Source organism: Leptonychotes weddellii, chromosome 16, assembly GCF_054177405.1.
Source record: "Leptonychotes weddellii isolate Sample4059 chromosome 16, ASM5417740v2, whole genome shotgun sequence".
Classification (NCBI taxonomy): domain Eukaryota; kingdom Metazoa; phylum Chordata; class Mammalia; order Carnivora; family Phocidae; genus Leptonychotes; species Leptonychotes weddellii.
Window position 1 is genome coordinate 41,507,156 of NC_138384.1, and position 20,971 is coordinate 41,528,126.

The following is a 20,971-nucleotide window of genomic DNA, read 5'->3' on the forward strand; positions in this document are numbered from 1 at the left end:
AGAAGGGTTTGGTGGGGTCTAGGAGTTCTCCCTTTACAAAGAGGGTAGAAATGAGCATACCCGTAGACAAAAAGACACGAAACAAACACAGACTGTCTGAGATCCCTAGTGAGGAACAGGCACTTAGATACTCAGTGTCAGAGACACTCTCTTCCCCACCCCAAAGTAACAGACCCATTAGGACATACTCAGGCACTTTGCCACAAATAAGAGACACTGAAATTCAGACACATATAGTAACAGACGGGAAAAATGACATAGATACAAACATATTTACAAATATCTGAGAGGCAGATATTCACCAGGAATAGGAAGAAACTAGAGTAACACAGATTACAAAGAGTAAACACAGAGACACACAGAGTACAACAGGTACTCACAGACTCAAATGTTCAGATGCACATAGAAACACAGCACAGAACACCTCCAATCATCACGGGCCCACAAAGGGATTCCTGCCAAGACAAACCACAGTGCTTTGCACGCAATCGAGGGCCCGCGTTCCTGGGTGTATCCGGCAGCACATGGAGACACCCTCGGCAGCGCCCGGACGCCCCCCGGTGGCGCCTCCTGGGAACCGAGGACAGTTCAATCCGGGCCACGAACTTTTTTAGAACAAATCCTTGTGGGAAGCTGGGAGGAGAGGAAGTCGGACGTGGGCGAGGGGCGGGGTGTCTGGACTGGAACCTCCGGGCCCACGTGAGTGTCTGCCCCGTTTCTGAGTGGGTGCTGTGTGTCGAGGCGGCCGTGTCAGCGTGTAGCGTAACTGTCCTTTGTCTTTCTCATTTGATGCCGCCTGTCTGTGCGGACCTGAGTGGCCACATCGACACCGCAGTTTGGTGTATTTGTGCCCTTCATTGATGCATCTGATCTGACTCACGGCCATTTGTTTATCTGTGTCGTGTGTGTTTTTGTCTAAGTAGTGTGCGTTTTTTGTGGGCTTACGGTATGGCTCAGTGGGCAGCGGGCGTTTGCATTGTGTATCCCGATTGTGTATCTTATACAGAAGTTTTGTGTCTTTTGAGTTAAGAGGCGACAGGTGGTGCAGCGGTAGACATTGCGAAACTCTGTGGCGTTTGCGTTTGTAGCGTGAGGCTGAACTACGAACTTTGTGTGCTTGAACTTGTCAGTACAGACGCCAAACAGCCAGAACTACTGAACCGCGGTTTAGAGGATTTGGGGTAGAGACCCGCGAACTTCTGGAGGTCTTCCCGGAGGGGAAGGCTCTATGGTCGCGTGCAGAGCGCCCATTCCACGTAAGATACCAACCATAGAGAAAGACGGCGGCGAGGCTAGGATCGTGGAAAGAGGCGCCCCTTGAGATGAACTATCAAAGGGAAGAGGGTGCGATTTCCTTTTCAACTTTTCTCCCGTTGTCAGCTTAGCCTCTATCTTCAAACCTCCGGTACTCTCTGAAGTCAAAAGGTTCCTTTCCATAAAGGCAACTGAGTTTCTTCCAGATTAAGGATAATTTATCTACTTTATCTCGTCGGCCTCCCTCTACAGCGACGTTTGTGAAGCCGTCCGCTGAAGAACGGCCAATCTGGTTAGCTTTTCCTAAAGCGATCCCACTGTACTAGCTTCAGTGAGATAAAACAATAATTGCGATTGGTGGGCAGATTGTTTTGAAACCGCCCGAACGGCAAGGGGCGGATCCTTCGCGAATTCATCTTTCCGGTTTCTTAAAGGCAACAGTGAAAGGAGGCGGGGGAGTTGGTCGGCCGACCCTCCATTTGATTGGTTCTAGTGGTTTTACCCGCTTGGACTCCTCTAGGGGCGGGAGATCTAGACCAATCAGGGTATGTGTTACAGGAGACCCCAGTTTGATGAAAGGACCGCGCAGGAAAGGCCGAGAGTGTTTTGGGGGGGCGGGACGGGCTTCTTTCTGAGATCCCATCGCTGATTGGACCAGGTCTTTACTCCTTTTTCTTCATTTGACCCTACGGGAGCGGGCGCGCGGGGGCTACCCAATCACCGCGTGCTCCGCCTCCCGCCTTTTCCCGCCCTCCGCCCCGGCGGCGGCAGCGACGTAGGCCAACGCTTCCTCCCTGCAACCCCTGAGCCCTTTCGTTGCCGTTCTTTTGAAAGCTGCTCTCTGATTGGCTGAGTCTCCCGGCCCGCGCCCGTTGCCTTCACGCGATGGCCAATTGGCACCCGTGTTGCATCGCATGGGGCCACGGAGGAGGGGGAGGTGGCGGCGGCGGCCATTTTGAGCCGCCGCCGCCATTGGAGTGGGCCCCCCCCCCTTCCCCCTTCGCCTCCTGACAGGAAAGGTTTAAGGGGGACAGAGCCCTGGGAGGCCGGGCCGGGCTCGGGGGCCGCCCCGGGGGCCCGGGCCATGGATGTGCGCCGTCTGAAGGTGAACGAACTTCGCGAGGAGCTGCAGCGCCGCGGCCTGGACACTCGCGGCCTCAAGGCCGAGCTTGCTGAGCGGCTGCAGGCGGCGCTGGAGGCCGAGGAGCCCGACGACGAGCGGGAGCTCGAGGCCGACGACGAACCGGGGCGACCCGGGCACAACAACGAGGAGGTCGAGACCGAGGGGGGCTCCGAGCTGGAGGGGACCGCGCAGCCACCGCCGTCCGGGCTGCAGCCGCACTCGGAGCCTGGCGGCTACTCGGGGCCGGACGGACATTGTGAGAGCGCGCGGGGCGGGGGTCGGGGAGCCTGGAGTCCGGGCCGAGGAAGGGCTGTGGGACGCGGAGCCCGGCGCCTGAGGTCGGGGAGATGGCCTGAGGATTGGGGGATCCCGCTACCCTCCGCTGAAAAGGATCTAGGGCCGTGGGCCTCGGGACGACCGGAGGGTGGACCCTGGCATTCGGGGCAGGGGAGATACTGGAGTGGGGGCACTGGGTTTCGGAGATGAGGAAGGTCCGGGGGGTGTAGAGGATTCCGGAGCCTAGTGCTCGGAGACCGGAAGCCGTGGTTTCTGGAGCCCAAGTGTCGGAAGAACAAGAGGTTTTCTAATCGCGGGCTGAGGAGGGTCTTGGAAATGACGATTTCAGGGTTTGGAGCTGGGTGGGCTTGAGGGCTCTGCTAAGCCCAGCGTATGGGCTGGGCGTCCGGAGCCGTGTTTTTAGAGCTGGGAGTTTTGAGAATAGAGGATCTTGGAGTTTGCTGCTGGGTGGGGTATAGGGAATTCTCCTATTTGGTACTGGGATGGGTTAGTGAGATGGAGGTGCTGGTGTCTGGCCAGGGGGAGGATCTGATGGACTGGGTGCTCTGGTATTTGGCTAGTGAGCATTTAGGGAATGTGGGAGACTACTGTGTGTTTGGACTGTGAGGGACCCACCTCTGTCCGAGGATGGCCTGGGAGACTCTGAGATCCAGGGCTGGAAGGCCAACGTTGAGGCAGGGCCAACTTGGGCATTCGGTGCTGGGAAATCTGGGGACCTTCTGGTTGACTTCAGAGGAGGTTTAGGGAACCCTGGTCACTGGAGGCAGGCAGGGGAGGGAAGGATGCTTCACTGGGCAGCGAACCAAGAGGTCTTGAGCTGGGTAGGTTCTGAGGACAGGTAATCTGGTGGCTACTGCTGAATGGTCTTGGATTAACAGTATGGAGTGTTTGAAGAACAGAGATAGCTGGGAGTGGGGTGGGGCAGATAGCAAATTGGTGGAGTTTGAAGTTGATGAAGGATCTGGGGGACAGAGGATCCTTGTGTCCAGTACAGGAGTGTATATGTGGCTAGCAAATATGGGAGAGGAGAGAGTATAGAATGGAAAGAGAAAGAAAATCTGTTGACTTGGCTAGGGGCCTCAGGATGGAGCGAGGGAAGTGTTTCTGAGGCTGAGTGTCTCCTTCACGAGAAGGCTCCTTGGTCCCCAGAAAAAGTTACTTGTGTGCCCAGGGATTGGGGGTCTCAGGGTGTAGTAGGGAACCGCTGCAAGAGCCAGAAGGTATGACTCGGAACGAGAAGTTATAGGGTAGATCTATGATTGTCTGAAGAGAGAAGGCCCTGGTATGGAAGGGAGGAAATCTGGAGTTATAAAAGTGTGGTTTTCTAGCCGGAGTGGGGATTGGAGAAGTTAAGGAGTAAGTAGAAAAGACTCTGGCATCCAGCGTTTGTGGTATTTCTCTGAAAAGAGGGTGCCATGGGGTAAGAGAATGAGGAGAGCAAGGGGGCAAGAGAAGAGACAAGAAATTGAGTTGGCATTGGGTGCTTACTGACTCGTTCATGAAAGGTGGGATGTCCTGGAGTATAGATTTGCAGTGGGGGCAGCCTAGGGATTGTCCAGGGCCCATGTGCCCGTGTGGGGAAGAATACTTCCCCTTGCAGAGACCTGTGAAGGGAGGAGGAGTGGCCCAGTGTGCATGTGTAGGGCAGGAGAGGCCCTGGCAGGAATGCCTAAGAGGAAGGCCCAGTGGCCAGAGGTGCCTCAGAAGAGGGCATGTTAGACTCAGACGGACTTTGTTTTAAAGATGGCTCTATGACTTGGGCAAGTCAGTGTACCTCCAAGTGGTTTCCTTGTGTGCACAACAGGGATAATAATAGTGCCCCCCAGGATTGTTATTGAATGAGGTCACATGTGTAGGGAGCTTAGCACTGGGCCTGCCTGTTATTAGGAGGTGGATGTTTTAGAGTGGAGAAGGACCCCAGAATCATGGCTTATCCGGGTGTGGCTTCCTTTGTGGGCACAGGAGCAATTCTTGAGAAGAGGGGTGTGAATATTTGTGGGAAGAAGAGCACTGTGCTTGGAGCCTAGAAGAAACCGAATGGTTTGAAAAGCCCTCCCTGTGTTCCATTTAAGGAGATACTCTATTTCTTCCTTTTTCCCTTTACCCCTGCAACAAAACCCTCTGAGCCCCCTTCATGCCCTGCTGCAACCCTTCCTTCAAGCTCTGGTAAACAGGGCTGTAACAAACCATGTGATCTGTTATTTTCCTCCCTTTGGGCTGCACCTGGTTTGTGCCCAGATGTATTTGTCCTCTGAGAAAGGATCCAGTCAGTTAGCAAGTGGCAGAAGAGTCTCTCCTTCCCTGTGGTTCTGCCGGTCCTGGCACAGCCACTAGTAGGGCCCTAGAGGCACCTAGCAGAGCTTGCCCCTGGGGTGGAAAGCCTGCTTGCTGCTCATCCTGGCTTTCCAAACTTCTCTCTGGCTTGGGCTGCAAGGGTCTTCTTGAGTTTGCTACTCTGGGTTTAGTCTCACCTCTGAGCTTTCACATGTTATTCCAACCCCATGAATGTTTCCTCTCTTCTCATCACTGAGCTCTCTCCTGTGTATTCTTTTTTTTTTTTTTTTTTTTAAAGATTTTATTTATTTATTTATTGGAGAGTGAGCGAGAGAGAAACAGCATGAGAGAGGAGAGGGTCAGAGGGAGAAGCAGGCTCCCCGCCGAGTCGGGAGCCCGATGTGGGACTCGATCCCAGGACCCTGGGATCATGACCTGAGCCGAAGGCAGTCGCTTAACCAACTGAGCCACCCAGGCGCCCTCTCCTATGTATTCTTTGAGTCAAGGCTTCTCTGTTACTTTCTGGTCCCTGTCTTAATTTCTTCATAGATGTGAGCACAATTAGAATTTGCTTTTTGTGTTTAAGTATTTGTTTAATGTATGTCTGTTTCACTAACCTGAAGGCTTCAGTGGGGCAAGCTTACTCTTAGCTGTACCCCAGGGTCTGGTGTGTAGTATGCACTCCATGGATAGTTAACATTATTCTAATAAGAATAAGCTTCTATTCTTAGTCTTATTCTATAAGACACTTTCTCAGGACCCTTCCCACCTAGCTCTAAATATTTCAGGACATATTCCCTAATGAGTCTAAAGGCCACTGTTAGGACTCCTGTTTTCTTAACAGTTCCTTTCCTTCTCCCTCCCCCCATTTCCCATTTCCCTTTCAGCTGCGTTGGATACCCTTTATCTTTTTTTTTTTTTTAAAGATTTTATTTATTTATTTATTAGAGAGAGAGAGCACAAGCAGGGGGAGCAGCAGGCAGAGGGAGAAGCAAAGCAGGCTCCCTGCTGAGCAAGGAGCCCGATGCCTGGGACTCAATCCCAGGACCCTGGGATCATGACCTGAGCTGAAGGCAGGCGCTTAACCAACTGAGCCACCGAGGCACCCATGGATACCTTTATCTTTGCAGCTATTGGGGGGTGGAAGAGCTTCGTAAAGAGGGTTGACTGTGCAGATGGGAGTGAATTGGGCCAGGCAGAAGACTGATTTGTGCCCTAAAGCCAACTCCTTACGCATTACACCATGTCAGAGGACAGCCAGACTGGTGGATTTTAAACTGCTGCATGGAGTCCCAGTTGTCTGTAGAGTTGCCCCAGCCCTGGAGTCGGGACTTTGGGGGTAAGGTCAAGCTGGATACCTTCTCTGATCCTCCTGTCTCCTCACTTTAACCAGAGCAGTTGTACCTCAGTTGGTTTTATTTGTTGGGATTCTGTACAACCCAGTCACAGATGCATCACCAGCCATTTGAGGGATGAGAGGGCATGTCCTCAGGCAGCTGGGGCCACTGACTGCCCAGATAGGTTTCCATCTGAAGGTGTTGTCCCACCTTTTAGCCTTTGGCAGACTGTTTCCAGTGGGGATGACATCGTGTAGCACCAGAAAGCCACCTCCGGTCCCAAGAAGCACCCTTCTAACTGGCCATCTTTTGTTTTAAGATGTCATGGACAATATTACCAGGCAAAACCAATTCTATGAGAGCCAGGTCATCAAGCAAGAGAACGAGTCTGGCTACGAGAGGAGACCGCTGGAAATGGAGCAGCAGCAGGCCTATCGCCCAGGTGGGAACGTGCACGTTGTACGTCTCTTTTGAGGGAAACAGAATCTGTACGTGGCCCGTGCCCTCTGCCTAAAGCCTGTCTTCCTCTTGGGCAGTCCATTTGGCAGTCACTCTCGCAAGGTTCTTCTGAAGGAGAGAATTTAATCCTGCTCCCAGATGTTGAGAGAGGGGAGTCTTCATGGTATCTGTTTTCAGATGTTAGTACCAACACCCTGGAGAGTTTAGACTCAGAGGCCAGTACTTGAGTCTTATTTAAAATCTTAGAATGTAGAATCCAGCAAGGACCTTCTAAATCTAGTCCAGTTGTTCCCATGTTCTGAAGAATATTGTTCTAGGAGATATCATTAGGGACTTCCCAGGAAAGGGTTCCTTGGCCAAAATATATCTGGAATATGTAGCATGTGCTATCCCACCCCTGGGAGAATCACTGTACTCAGAGCATTAAAGGCCCTGAGAAGTCCTGGACTGAAAAAAACCCTGTGTCATATTATTTAAACCCAGGGTTTCCCAAGTATGTCTTTGTAGAACAAAGTTCCCTGTAGTGTCAGTTTGGGAACACCAGATGTAACTCCGCTCTCGCCTCCCATTTTATAGACTGGGGAGGTGGCTTGTCTGATGGCAGAGCTGGGGTTAGAACCTGGGAAACCGGTGCCTGGGTCACTGCTATTGGTTAATGAGCATTCCCAACCATTTGCGTCCTACTATTTGGAAAGCAAGGTCCCATTGTTGAGTAATGACAGAGCCAGGACTGCTTCCCAGTCTTGTGTTCCTTTCACTGTGTTGTGGCCCTGGTGCCTTTCCTTAGTGAATCTAGTTGATTGTATCTAATTCCCATCTTGGTTCATCCACAAAGTGAAATCCTCAGGATTTTAATTTTAATGTAGGTTAAACTGCAGATTTGTGTCAGGCTCTGTGAGACTTGTGGAATCATTTGGCCCAAGGAGAGTATTTTCTGTGTGTTACCAACAGACACTTATCAGGGCCTCCTGTGAGCGCAGCTCTGTGCTGGGACCACGGACGCTCTCTTCAGATGGGTGAGCGCAGTCCCTGCCCTGGAGGCCCAGGAGCCTTCTCTGTATGTGCCAGAGCTAGGGAGTGATCCAAGGTGGTCTTGGGTTGAGTGCTGAAGTGAGGAGATGTGAGTGATCTACAGCATCAGGCATAGATTCTGGTTCCAGTTTGCTCTTGATTAGGTTCTTAGATTCTTGGTTCTGATTCTTGAGGTCTGCCTGAGACTGGGCCTTTCCTGTGGTTTACAGCATGTTATCCCATCCTGACTTTCTATTTGTGGTGTGACTTAATAAGGCCGTCACACCTGTAGGCTGGCCTGAGTGCAGACCCTCCACCCACCCCCCACTTCTGCAGTGATTCTGGGCTTTGTGGTAGAGTGACTGAAGCCAGTGGTGTTTGCTGTGGGACCACAATGTCCTGTTGAATTGACACCCACCCCCCCAGCCACCAGACTAAAGAAGCTTTGTAAGAACTGAGTTGGGAGAGATTCTCTGGGAGGAGAAATTGGAGAATGTCGGATCATGGGATCTCAGTTTAAAGGGATCTTAGAAATTTTCTAGGGCTCTCTCCTGCTTGGTGTGGGCCCAGGTAGCTGCCAGCTTTCATGGGGCCTTTGGCAAAGTAGCCAAAGGCAGCCATTCTATCTTTGGGTGGGCCTTTAAGAGAGCTTGCCTTTATTCAGTACTGAAGTCCCCTCTTCCTCCCCCTGAAGCCTGAGAGTTATTTGACTGACATCTGTCACCTCATCAACTGCCAGCGCTGATGGGCCTGGCTGGCCATCTCCGGCCCCCCTTTACCCTGGCCCTGTTCTCCAGTACGGCCTTCTTGGCTCCCTTGGCAGGCTTCCGTTGAACCCAGCAAGCTGCCTGTGCCCAGCCCATCATCACTGTAGTCAGGACCCTGCCAACATCTCCTGAGGTAAAAGGGACCAGAAAAGTGATAACTAGGGAGTTTCCAAGTGTCTTGACTGTCTGGATTTGTCCTGACAGAAGTGAAGACAGAGATGAAGCAAGAAGCACCCGCCAGCTTCCTCCCGCCCGAAGCATCTCAACTCAAGCCAGACAGACAGCAGTTCCAGAGTCGCAAGAGGCCTTATGAAGAAAACCGGGGACGGGGGTACTTCGAGCACCGAGAAGATAGGAGGTGGGTGTGTGAGGCCATAGTCCCCCTTTTCCCAGTAGGTTTCTGTGTCCGTAGCCTGGTGCCCGCTGGGACCTTTGGACTAACGAAGGGGGCAGGGCTCTCCCTGCCCTTACACACTCGCTCAGCCCTCCCTGCACTCACTGCCAGATTCAGCTTTGCTAAACTTTTGCTTCTTCCCTCAGCTCCTCCCTTCTCATTACCTTCAGGATAAAGTCCAAACACTTTGCTTTTCGCATGTGAGGTGCCAACCTGCCTTTTCAGTCCTTTGCCTCACAGCCCTGTTGTCCTGTACGGTGTCCTTTTCTTCGTGGCTGCTTAATATGCCTTGATGGAAAGATTTATTTCCTGACTCTTCTCCCAAACACACCCTTCCGTCTGTCTCCTCGTTTATTCATCGTCACACTCATGCTCCTTTCACAAGGTGCTTGCCCTTGGGCTGGACACTGGGGACATGGATGATTTGGACAGTGGGTTTTGCCCTCTTTTGGTCCCAGTGTAGGGCCTGAGATAGACACACAAGTACGCCACAACCTAGTGGGGCCAGTAGGCAGGATGCGTGTGAGTGTCAGGAGATTTAGAGGAGGGAGTGGCCTCTCTACCCTGGGCATTTTCCTTTCCTGACAAGCCCTCTCCAACCCTCTGCTCAGCCCCAATCCTACCCTCCCCTCCTTCAGCTTCTGGGTGAAGAGTTTTCTGATCACAAACTAGGAATGACCATTCCTTCTCTACTCATCTAGACTAGTTGTCTGACACATTTTATTTCCTACTTGGTGGACTCCATCCTCTCATGGCTTGTGACTCTGAGACAGGGCCTGGGTCTCTTGGCTGTGACTAAAGATACGATGTGGAACCACCTCTTAGGAGTTTCTCCCAGTGCCTCCTGCAGAGCAGAGGCCTAAGCTGCCTGCCTGTGGAGACCAAAGGAGGAATACTTGCTCCAACTTGAGGTTGGCAGGGAAAGCTTTCTAGGATAGACTTCCTGTGTGATGCGCTCCTTCCTTGTACAGGTCTCTGTGCTGGCCCTGGACTGGCAGGGCTGGAAGGGCACTCACCAGAGGGAAGCCTCCCAGATGGGCCTCGGCTACTTGATCCAGGCACACGGTGGACAAGGGTCCAGTGTCCCAGGCAGGACCCTGCGCGTTGGGCCCCATTCTTCTACGTTTCTCCTTTATTCCTATAAGTGGAAACCAGCAGTATTTTAACATTAGTCCCATTTTGGTGTTTTGGTAGGAGATGAGTCTCATTCATAATTTAGGACACTTGACCGAAAGAGACTGAAAAAAAAATGGGTCATTTCAAACACTTGCGGATATAGAGTCTTAGGAAGATGTGGACAGATTGTGATGACTGGGGTTGATCTGAGCCCTTGCATAGTCCCCTTTCTGGCCCAGTCCCTGCTGGACTACTGTATCCTCCCATCGGTAACAGAGGCCAGTATGGAGGCAGCTCTCAACATGCACAGGGCGTGGCTTAGAATCTTGGGGTGTGAGGGGAGTCATCTTTGAACAAGCTAGCTAAATGATTCTGCTGGCCCTCTTGAGCAGAGGGCACCTTCTCTAGTCCCTGTCCTCACTCTAGGAGTTAACAGTCATTGCTCTCATGGCAAGGGTGTAGGGTGGCCGAGTGCTTTTGCTAAGCTCTGTGGGAAGAAACTGAAATCCAGGAAGCAATCTGGAGGCCACTTGTCAATTCCAACAGAACCTTCATTTCCCTTGCTTTGTGCTCATCCAACTGTTCTCATGGGACTTAACCCTTTTTCTTGACAGGGGCCGCTCTCCTCAACCTCCCGCTGAAGAGGACGAAGATGACTTTGATGACACCCTTGTTGCCATCGACACATGTGAGTCCTTGGGGTGCCTATCTGATTCTACTTTGCAGTCAGTACTGGGAAACTGGGATGTGAGAAACTGGGCTCTGGAGCGAGGGTACTGGTTCAGAGGCTGAAGATCTCCCAGCTCTACCTGGGATCCTGGGCAGGTCGTTTTTCTTCTTTCACCTTCTCTTCAGGGAGGTATAACCCTGCCCTGATACCTCAGAGAACTTTCAGTAACACTCCTCAGAATGGGTACGAGGGCAATTTGGAAAACCCCGAACACCCAGGGGGTTGTCAGCTAACCAAGAAGGGAACCTGAGTGCAGCTGGGGAAACTTAACTCTTTGATGACCAGTCCCCCAGTTTCCATCTACTGCTCACATTCCTGGTGAAACTAATGCCACCTTGTCCTCAGAGGCATTAGCCTGGCCCGCCCTGCTCTCCGTCCTCCAGTTTCTTTCCACTGGATAAGTGGCTTCCCCTTGACTATGCATCTGAACCCTAGGGGTAGTGGTGATAAGAGATCCTGCCTCTCCTCAGACAGGATCTCAGCGGTAGAACCTGGGAACCTGACTTTAAATGAAGCCAGATCGTGTCTGAGAACACTGTACTTTTCAACAGAGCCAAAACTTAACAACAATTCGTGTATTTTTTTGCATAGCTCACATTTATAGAGCAGTGGCTTTGTACTTTGGAAGAGAGAAAGACACCTCGTACACAGTCCCTTCTATCATAGGATCTCAAAGCCCATATACCCAGAGTAAAGCTAAACTTTTTTTAAGTATAGGGTGGCAGTGGTCAGTGAAGTGGTGGCCGATCAAATGCCAAATGTACAGACCACAACTCTCAGCCTTTACAGAAAAGATGGGGTGGTCAGGAAAAGACTTTCTTGGAGGCCTGACGGGCCCTTTGAAGAGTGGGAAGAGTCGGAGCTCCAGCAGGAGAGTCCAAGACCCACAGAAGAGGTGGGAGCCTGCGGTGCACCTGGACAGTGGTGCCTGGTGGCGAGTGTGGGTCTGGGTCAGATGTTTGTGTAGCTCTTGACAGCAGGAGTCTGGCTCCCAAACCGATAGACTTAGCATGTAAAGGCTAATCCCAGAGCCATACACCCTAACCATTTCCCTGTGCTAAGTCCCTTGAACATGATGAGATACGGACCCTTTCCCTATCACATGTACCTTCCCGGAAAGTGCATTTGTGTACAATTTCTGGGGGCTCCTCCGACCGCCATCCTTGGACCGCAGCCAGGTGGAGAGCCCAGTTCCTTTGTGTGATGGCTGCTTTTCCTGTGCCGGCGAGTTTGCAGTAGTCCGGAGCCTTGCTACCGAGTGGGAGAACGGCTAGCTGGTGTGCTGGTTTCTCAGAACCCTGCCCGCACGATGTGTCTGCTTGCGTACTCCTGGTTAACGCTCTTGGAGGACTTTTCTTTGCCTGTGCCTCTCCCTCTCTTGATCTTCAAGACATCAGCTAACTCCCAGCTTTTTCCTCACAGATAACTGCGATCTCCACTTCAAGGTGGCCCGAGACCGGAGCAGTGGCTACCCTCTCACGATTGAGGGCTTTGCCTACCTGTGGTCAGGAGCCCGTGCCAGCTATGGAGTCAGAAGGGGCCGTGTGTGCTTTGAGATGAAGGTGAGTGGGAGCAACTGAGGGGTTAGGAACGGAAAGCAGGTCCGTCCTTTGGCATGAGCCGTTCATCAGCTACTGGGTCAGAGCCACGACTGTAAAAGAGACTGAGCATAGACTATGTGTGTCCAAGCAAAAAAAGCACGATGGACTCGAGAACCATGTCGTTGCTGAACGCCCTATTGGGAAAGCGAGCCAACCGTACAGTGCCTCATCAAGCTGATTTTTCCTTGGTGGGATTTTTAAAAATTTTTCCCTTTAGTGAGATTTGACCCAGGTATCATACAGCCAACCTCACTAGGGATAACATGTTTGTAGAACTGGGAAAAGGATTTGTTTGGAAGAAAAATGAGCTAGAAAGAATGGAAGTGGACCCTGCCAGTTAAAGAGAGGCCAGAAGGAGAGCTGGGCAAAGAGCCACCAGGCCGTCCTCTACCATTGTCTCCCCACGGTTCGTGTCAGGTTATGTTTAGAAAAATGGCACAGTCTCGTGTTCAGCGAAAATTCAGATAGCACAGAAGAGTGTAGGGTAAAAAAAGCAGAAGTTAGACTCAGATCCTCCTAGTCCCCATTCTACTCTCCAGAAATAACAATGTTAACAGTTTCTTGCGTGTCCCTTGTAAATCCAAACTTATTTATGACCGCTAGTATTTACAGAACTGTTTGCACGCACTAGATAACGGTGCCGGGCTCTTTACATGGACATCTCCGTTAATCCCCACTGTACCATCATGAAATAGGCACTACGCTCCTCGTTTTTTAGAGGGGCAAGCTGACCAAGGATTATCATTTTTGATTGACTAAGTCTGTCGGTTTTGAGTTGCACATTGTCTTGTGTGCCACTCAGAGAAACACTGTCAATTAAACCTCCAGAGTGCTTTCTTACCACATCAGTTGTAAGATCTACCCTGATTGGGACACATCAAAATGTGGAAATGTGCATCCAAAAGTCAACAGAATAGGTTAACTTTACAGAAGCCACCAACTAATAACAGATAGGTAGGGTTGTTAGGCAGTCTAACCTGTAAGGTAAGTCAGAAGGCGCGGTTCATTCTTTCTGCTTTTTGTACTTAGTACCGTGTCTTGGATGACAGGTTCCGTCCCTGTACCTCAGCCGTGCTTCGCTCTCTGGCTGCTTCATCTATTCTGTGGCATGGATGTGCCGTAACGTGGCAGCGCCTTATTTTTTAATTTTATTTTTGGCAGTGCCCTACTGATGGTTTGGCGGGGGGGGGGGGGGGGAGTTGTTTTTAATATAAACCGTGTCACACTGAATATCCTTGCGCGTGTGTCGTGTGGTCACGCGTACACCTATGGGTGCATCTGTAAACTGGAAGTTGAATTGCTGGGTTATAGAGCATATGCATTTGCAGTTTTGATAGAGGTTGCTAAATTGCCTGCCAAAGACATGGTGCCAATTTATCCTTCTACGCTAAGTAGGAAAGTCCCCATTTCCCTTGCAGCATGTTAAAATTGAAAAATAACTATATTTATGGGGTGCCTGGGAGGCTCAGTCGGTTAAGAATCTGCCTTCAGCTCAGGTCATGATTCCAGGGTCCTGGGATCAAGCCCCGCGTCGGGCTTCCTGCTCAGTGGGGAGCCTGCTTCTCTCTCTCCCTCTGCCCCTCCCCCTGCTTGTGCTCTCTTTCTCTGTCAAAAAAATAAATAAATTTTTTTTTAAAAAAACAACTACATTTTGAAGTGCCTGTCTCTGTGGCGCTGTACTTCCTGAGCCCCTCAGAGTCCCTGGGTTCAGTGCCACAGGCCCTTCTGAGCGGCTTTTCCCCAGCAACAAGAGCCACTGCTGATTTTTAATGCCTGCGTGCTGCCCTCTTGTATTGCCTTGTAACCTGCAAGCCTCCGAGCATCAGTTCTGAGCCCTCTTATTCTTTGTCCCCAGATCAATGAGGAAATCTCCGTGAAGCACCTTCCTTCCACAGAGCCCGACCCGCACGTCGTCCGTATCGGCTGGTCCCTGGACTCCTGCAGCACGCAGCTGGGTAAGGGGAGGGCAGCCTAGCAGTCCAGATAGTAGTGCAGCTGCCTCTGTCCCTGGATTCTCAAGCTTCCTAAACTTCTCTTCCCAGCATGGGACTCGGAACACAGCTAGCCCAGGGTGGGACACCTCCTGCCTGTCTTCAGGTGTACAGGATTCAACTGGAAGGACCACAGTCATCTTAACTTTTCTATGAGAAATTGATTCTTTATCTTTTAGGAGAGGGTCCACAGTTCTCTTTAGAAGGCTGATCCCTTTCTTTAAAAAGATCAGTTGTCTTCTGTCCTCAAACCATGCTGAAAATAAGTTCCTCAAGTCCCATTCAGTTCTGTCTGGGGTTTTCTGTCCAGAGCCAAACCCAGAGTAGAAGGGGAAGCAGAGAGCAGGGGGCTGGTTGGCAGAGAGAGGGGCTGCCCATTGAGAGGGTTTGAATGTTCAACGGGCCTCAAGTGACATCCGGCCCCAGGTGACTGATTTCGATGACCCATGCAGAGACCTTTTGCTTTGGTCATACAAACATTCTGATTATGAGAATGTGTACTCTTTATAACAGTTCAGGCCGTACGGAGAGGGGGAAATGAAAATCCTCCCAAACCTGCGAGATAACCAGTGTTAACATTTTTATCTACAGTCTTCTGGACAGTTCTTTTGTTCTTTGTATATCTCAAACTGGGTCACACTATGGTACTATCTTGTAGCCTGGTTTTTTTTTCCTACTTAATAGATGCTGGGCATATTTTTGTAAGTAAGTAGAACTGTTTGACCACTGCACAATTTTCCATTTTGTAGTAGTGTCACTTACAAGTAAGTGTTCTGTGGATCATGTAAGTTGATTGCAATTTTTTGCAGTTAAACTCTTGAGCTATCCTTGTGTGTAATGATCTGACTGTTCACTTAAGACTGACCCTTAAAAGTAGAAATGTTAAGTCAGGAATGTACAGTTCCATTTAGATAGATATTCACACTTTTTATTTCAGATGCCTATGTTCTCTCGATTTCTCTCTGTCTGAGTTTTTGGGTGTAAATGGTGGGTAGTTGATACAGGTAAAGGTTCAAAGCCCAGAGTGGTCAGATGTCTGGGGCGAGCAGCTGGTATGTAGAAGCATTGCGCCTGGAATTCATGCCTGTCAGCGCCTGCATTTCTGGCAGGATGCTCCTTGGGTTCCTGGCCAAGGATCTCCATACACCCTGGGTGTCAGGCAGGGCCCTCAGGATCTCACTCCTCCTCCCATTGCTTCAGCCCCCAGTTCTGTAGCCTGAGCAAATCCAGTGCCTTCCCTAGCGTGTAAACCTCATAGTCTCCAGAAGCAGAACCCAGGCCCTTGCCTGATTTCTGCCCAGAACCCACTGGCACCAAAAATGGATGTCATTAGTAGACTCAACTGTATGTTGAGTGTCACGAGGAAGGTTGCGCCTCTGCATGCAGTCCGCCTTCATCCTAGCTCCTCTTTCCCCTCCTCGCTCTCTTTCCAGATTCTCCCTCTGTTTGTGCAGTGGTTCAGGTCGGCTCCCATCCCCAGACTTCATACCTAAACCCACCAAGCCCCCCCTAGAATTCTGCATAATGAGGGGCTTCCTTTCAGCAGGACCTTCCTCACCTCCTCCCCCCACCCCAAAAGCATCTGATTAGTAAAACGAGTAAAGAAACTAGTTTTGTTTCTTTAAAAGTATGTGGCAGCCATAAAGGCTGTTGGGACCATGGTGGGCTTAACCAGTCGTTGACGGTTTCTTCCATCAGGCGAAGAGCCTTTCTCCTATGGCTACGGAGGCACTGGGAAGAAGTCCACCAACAGCCGGTTTGAGAACTATGGAGACAAGTTTGCAGAGAATGACGTGATTGGCTGCTTTGCGGTGAGTGCCAGCAGCCTGTGGGAGTTGGCAGAACCAAACGTTGGTCCTGTCAGCTGGACCTGCAGGCTTCTTTCTCAGAATACCTCTGTCCATCGTCCGCCCCGTCCAGCAGCTCTTGCTATAGCTCTTTGCCTCTCTTTACCAGACGGGAATGTTGGCTCTCGTTTTGGGCAAGATTCTGCCATTCTACCCTCTTTGGTCTTCCGTGCGAAGCTGTCAGACGGCACCTTGGAGAGGTTTGGGGATGTCAGGTGTGTGCAGCCTTCCTCCAGTCCTAGATACCAGAGGGACATTTTCTAAACACACCCAGGAACTTCTTTTCTCTTCGCTGTGGAATAGCCTGTCTGCTCACAAAGGCAGTGCTGTTGGCGCTTGGCCCGCTGTGGCATCCCCTCATCCCAAAACCTCTCCCTTCCTTCACATCATACTGCTTGAGCCAGGCTTCCTACCGTGCACAGTCTTCTAGAAGTGTGGGGATGGATGCAAAACAGAACAAGATAGAGGGTGGCGGTCCTGCGGTCCAACTTGAGTCCCTGAGAACCGTGACTGACACTTGACAATGCTGTACACGGGACCATGGCTGCAGCTCTGGGGCCAGACTCCCTGGACCCAGCTCCTGCTCCTCCGCTCACAGCCCTGGACAGCCCCCTCCCTGTATTTCAGCTTGCTCTCAATGGGAGTCGCTGAGTTGGGTGTAGGGCCATTAAGCCAGTCCATTAGAACACTTCTACCAATGCCTGGAGCGTAGTAAGTGCTCAGTAAATACTACTTAACGCCGTTATCAGTAGGAGCTCTAGATGTAAAGTGTGTCACGAGACCTCAGGCAGGGTGGCTTCCCCGGGTGCTTCCTCTTGGTCTTCTTCTCCTCCCTCCCTCTTATTTGTACCTGTGTACTCTTTTTTTTTCTCCCCTTCACTCTCACTGGAAGGTGATTTCAAACTCAAAAGCCCTAAGAAATCTCAGTCTTGCCCAGATTCTAACATTTGCCAATTTGCTTTCACCATTTCTCAAACACAGAGTATCTGTGTCTGATTCCTATCTGGTCAACTGGAGAGTAGGGTGCCTACATCATGTCTTTAGTTTTTAGTCTTCAGCCTGCATTTCCTAAGAATAAAGCTGCTGTCTTAACCACAGTACAGTTATCGAATTTAACATTGATATAATGTTATTATCGCCTCCACAGTCCACATTTAAATTTTGTCAGTTGTCCCAGCAGTTTCCTTTAGAGCAATTGTGTTCCTGGTCCAGGATCCAGTCCAGGATCACGGATTGCGTTCTCTTGTCAGGGCTGTTTAGTGTGAAACAGTTTCCCAGTGTTCATTTGTCTTTCGTGACCTCATTATCTTTTTAATAAAAAACATGTTTTCTTAACCAAAAATTCACCACGTTTATGCTCTACAAACTGCTCTAAACCTTGCATTTTTTTTTTCCCCCATTTAACAATCTTGGCTGTCTTTCCTTCACACAGATAATATAGATCTAGCTCAGTTAAAAACATTTTTGAATAGTTAATGAATTTATGTGGTTTCCAAAGATACCAAGAGAGAGATGTCAGAAGATAACGCAGTGTAAAGTCTCCTGGAGACCTTCCCCGTCCCCGCATTGTTCACATATGCCCTCCCCACACGGGAACCCCCAGTCCTCGGGATTTCTTTATCCAAATACAAGAAAGATGATTGTCATTTTTCTTCTCTTACACAAAAGGTAGCACAGTATTTCACATGGTTTGTTTGTTTTTAAGATTTTATTTATTTGACACAGAGAGACACAGCGAGAGAGGGAGCACAAGCAGGGGGAGCGGGAGAGGGAGAAGCAGGCTTCCCGCAGAGCAGGGAGCCCGATGCGGGGCTCGATCCCAGGACCCTGGGATCATGACCTGAGCCGAAGGCAGATGCTTAATGACTGAACCACCCAGGCGCCCCTTCACATTGGTTTTTACTTAATTATTTATCTTAGAGATTTTTTCTGTTGCTACGTAGAAGATTTTGTTCTTCCACATGGTCTGCAGTCGTTGTGTGTACCTACCATATTCAAATCATCAGTTCTCCATTAGTGGACATTTGGTTAGTTTCTCCCCTTTTTATTTGGTGGCTGCCTCGTATTTTGATGCAGGCATCAGTTTACTCTGTGTTAATTTAGCCGGTCTCCTGTTGGTGGCCCGGGAAGCTTTCTGCTGGGGTAGTCGATGCTGCAGTGACACCTTGTCCTTTTCCCATGTACCACAGTCTCTTGGGGATCTTTTTGTGTTTCCACACTTGGATCTCCTCTGTCCTGTAGCGTCTCCTGCTTCCCCATTGGAGCACAGTTGGCAGTGCTGGGCTAAGTGATTGGCACATCCATCTTTGCATTCTTGTGGGAAGCCACCTGTAGTGTTTATTCCTGAAAGTGTAATTCCTGGGTCAGAGGTGTATTTTTAAATTTCGATCGCTGCCACCAAGACCGCACTCCAGAGAGGCTGCGGCAGTTTAACATGTCCTCAGTGTATGGCAGCATCCCCCAGACTCTGTCCATCCAAGCGTGAGGCTCTGTGAGCGTGCGCCAGTGTGGAACGATAGGCCTTGACTCCTGCTGCAACTATACTTTCAGTCGGGGCACCTCTACTTCTCTTTTTAAGATGCCATGCGCAGTTCCCTTTTTTCAAAGGGTGCCATAACTTTTTAAAAGGCTTGGGGTGACGGGTTAGAGGAGGTGTGGAAACCAATGACCTGAGGGAAGCCAGGGGGAGCCCGTTTGTGTTAGATCTCGAGTTCTCAACAGTCACAAAACAGAGGACACAATGCCTTGCCAGGCAGCGAGAACAGTAGAACCCATTTCAGCAGACCGTAAAGAGTGCTGTACTTGGAGCCTTAGGGACGACCGAGGAGGTGTGAGCGATGAGGCCGTAAAACCGGTGGGCTCTGAGTAACACCGGGCATGATGACTTCGAGGTTTGAGGCCCTGGACTGGCACCAGGGTGTTTTAGCAGGAGTAATAGGGCCACACTTGCTTCTTGGACAGATGGCCCCATGGGTGGTGGATTTGTCAGTTGAGGGTGCTGGTTTCTGTACAATGTGGTAAGTTCCCCGAGTGAAGCTGGTGGCCATGAGGGAAACTGACCCCCGGGATGCTCATCTCCACGTGGAGCAAAGGTGACCTGGGCCACTCTTGCTCAGGTGGGAAGATATGGCAGGGATCCTGCTGCAGGGAGTGGGCAGGATTCACTCTGGCAGATGTTTGTGTGTCTGCCGTGCATGATCTTGACCTCTGTGGGCACTTAGAGATGAACAGATAAGGACCGTATAGAGCTGTGTCCTGTGAGCACTGAGGACAGTGGTGAGGAAGCCATTTAGGGAAAGGGGCTCTCACTCCTTCTTAAAGGACAAGTTCCAAGGTGGTCTCCCCATTCAAGAGGGAAAGAATACCAGGTCTTGTACTTTTATATCAGGAACCTGACCTTGTGCTTTGCTTCAACTGCCATTTGATCTCAGGTTTTGAGTCTCCCTTAAATGTAAACCTTTACCCTGCACCCAGAGTGATCTTCCTCAAATGGCTTTGAGCAGGCCACTGCCCTGCTCGAAATAAGTCAGGGGCTGTGCTCTGCCATCAGCGTGGAGTCCAAACTCCTGAGGTGACAGAGAGCCTCTCACAGCGCTGAGGTCAGAGACCATGTCTCCCCACAGTGCCTGGCATTTCGGACTCATTGGTCCCACTAACCCACTTAGTCCTCTTTGCAACATAGAATCTTGTCATGCCCCCCCCCTTGTTTGATAAGGAAACTGTAGATGAAACCCCAAGGTCACACAGTTAGTAAATAGCAGAGCTGAAGCAGTCTGCCTTCCCAGTCTTAACCACTACGCTCCAGCTGCTCCATAAGAACTCTTCGGTTGTTGAATGAACAAATACGCCTGACTCTCCCTCTGCACCTGAAGTTTCTTCTCCCTCATCTTTTCTGCTTCAGCCAGGCTGACCCTTTGTTCTCTCACCATCGGATTTATACACAAACAACACTTCTCTGTAGGATTGTCTCCTCCCACCGCAGACTTGGCTCATTTCCATGTATTATTCAGGACTTGGCTTATAGGTCCCCTCCTCAGAGAATCTTGCTCCTGGGTAGGTGCTCTTACCAAATTAGGATAGTGTCCTTGTCTGATTCCCCACCAGGCCCCGAGCCCTGTCAGGCCCGGATCACCAATAGGCCTATGCACCAGGAAGAGCAGGAGCTGCGGAACATGTGGTGAACAAACAAATGAAAGCATTTGTAGAGCTGGACTTGACTCAAAAGGCCCTGCTGTGGCTTTCTTTCCATCTGTTCTCTTCGCAGACTGCCCTGGCTAGGCTTGAGGACACACAGAATCACCTTTTCCTTCATATTTGTCCCAGGCTAGGCACAAGACTTGGAGCTTCCTAAAATGACACGTGTCCCATCCCCCAGCTTTGGGGTTTGGGGGCAAGGAGGGCTTTGGCCGCACCTTCTCCGCTGTTTCCTGGTGCCGCCTCATGTATCTGCTGGGGGAGGGAGGCTGTCTTTTCCACTCCCTTCATCTCCTTCCTCCCAGCTTTGGCTCCTGATGCCTGACGCTGAGTGTTGGCAATTATCTTCCTTTGGCTTTTTCTCCTAGGACTTTGAATGTGGAAATGATGTGGAACTTTCCTTCACCAAGAATGGGAAGTGGATGGGCATTGCCTTCCGAATCCAGAAGGAAGCCTTGGGTGGTCAGGCCCTCTACCCTCATGTCCTGGTGAAGAATTGTGCGGTGGAGTTCAACTTCGGGCAGCGGGCGGAGCCCTACTGTTCCGTCCTCCCAGGCTTCACCTTTATCCAGCACC

At 50.6% G+C, this 20,971-nt stretch overlaps 1 protein-coding gene across 1 annotated transcript in view; it reads left to right on the forward strand.

The window, feature by feature from the left end:
- Nucleotides 1-2,201: 2,201 nt before the first annotated feature.
- The window catches only part of HNRNPUL1 (heterogeneous nuclear ribonucleoprotein U like 1), a 35,475-nt gene continuing 16,705 nt past the window's right edge, over nt 2,202-20,971 (forward strand). The window contains exons 1-8 of the mRNA XM_081807898.1: nt 2,202-2,633; nt 6,605-6,727; nt 8,727-8,880; nt 10,647-10,720; nt 12,185-12,324; nt 14,219-14,318; nt 16,053-16,165; nt 20,764-20,966. Of these exons, the coding sequence (XP_081664024.1) occupies nt 2,339-2,633; nt 6,605-6,727; nt 8,727-8,880; nt 10,647-10,720; nt 12,185-12,324; nt 14,219-14,318; nt 16,053-16,165; nt 20,764-20,966 (1,202 nt within the window). The 5' untranslated portion in view covers nt 2,202-2,338. The remainder of the gene's footprint in view (nt 2,634-6,604; nt 6,728-8,726; nt 8,881-10,646; nt 10,721-12,184; nt 12,325-14,218; nt 14,319-16,052; nt 16,166-20,763; nt 20,967-20,971) is intronic.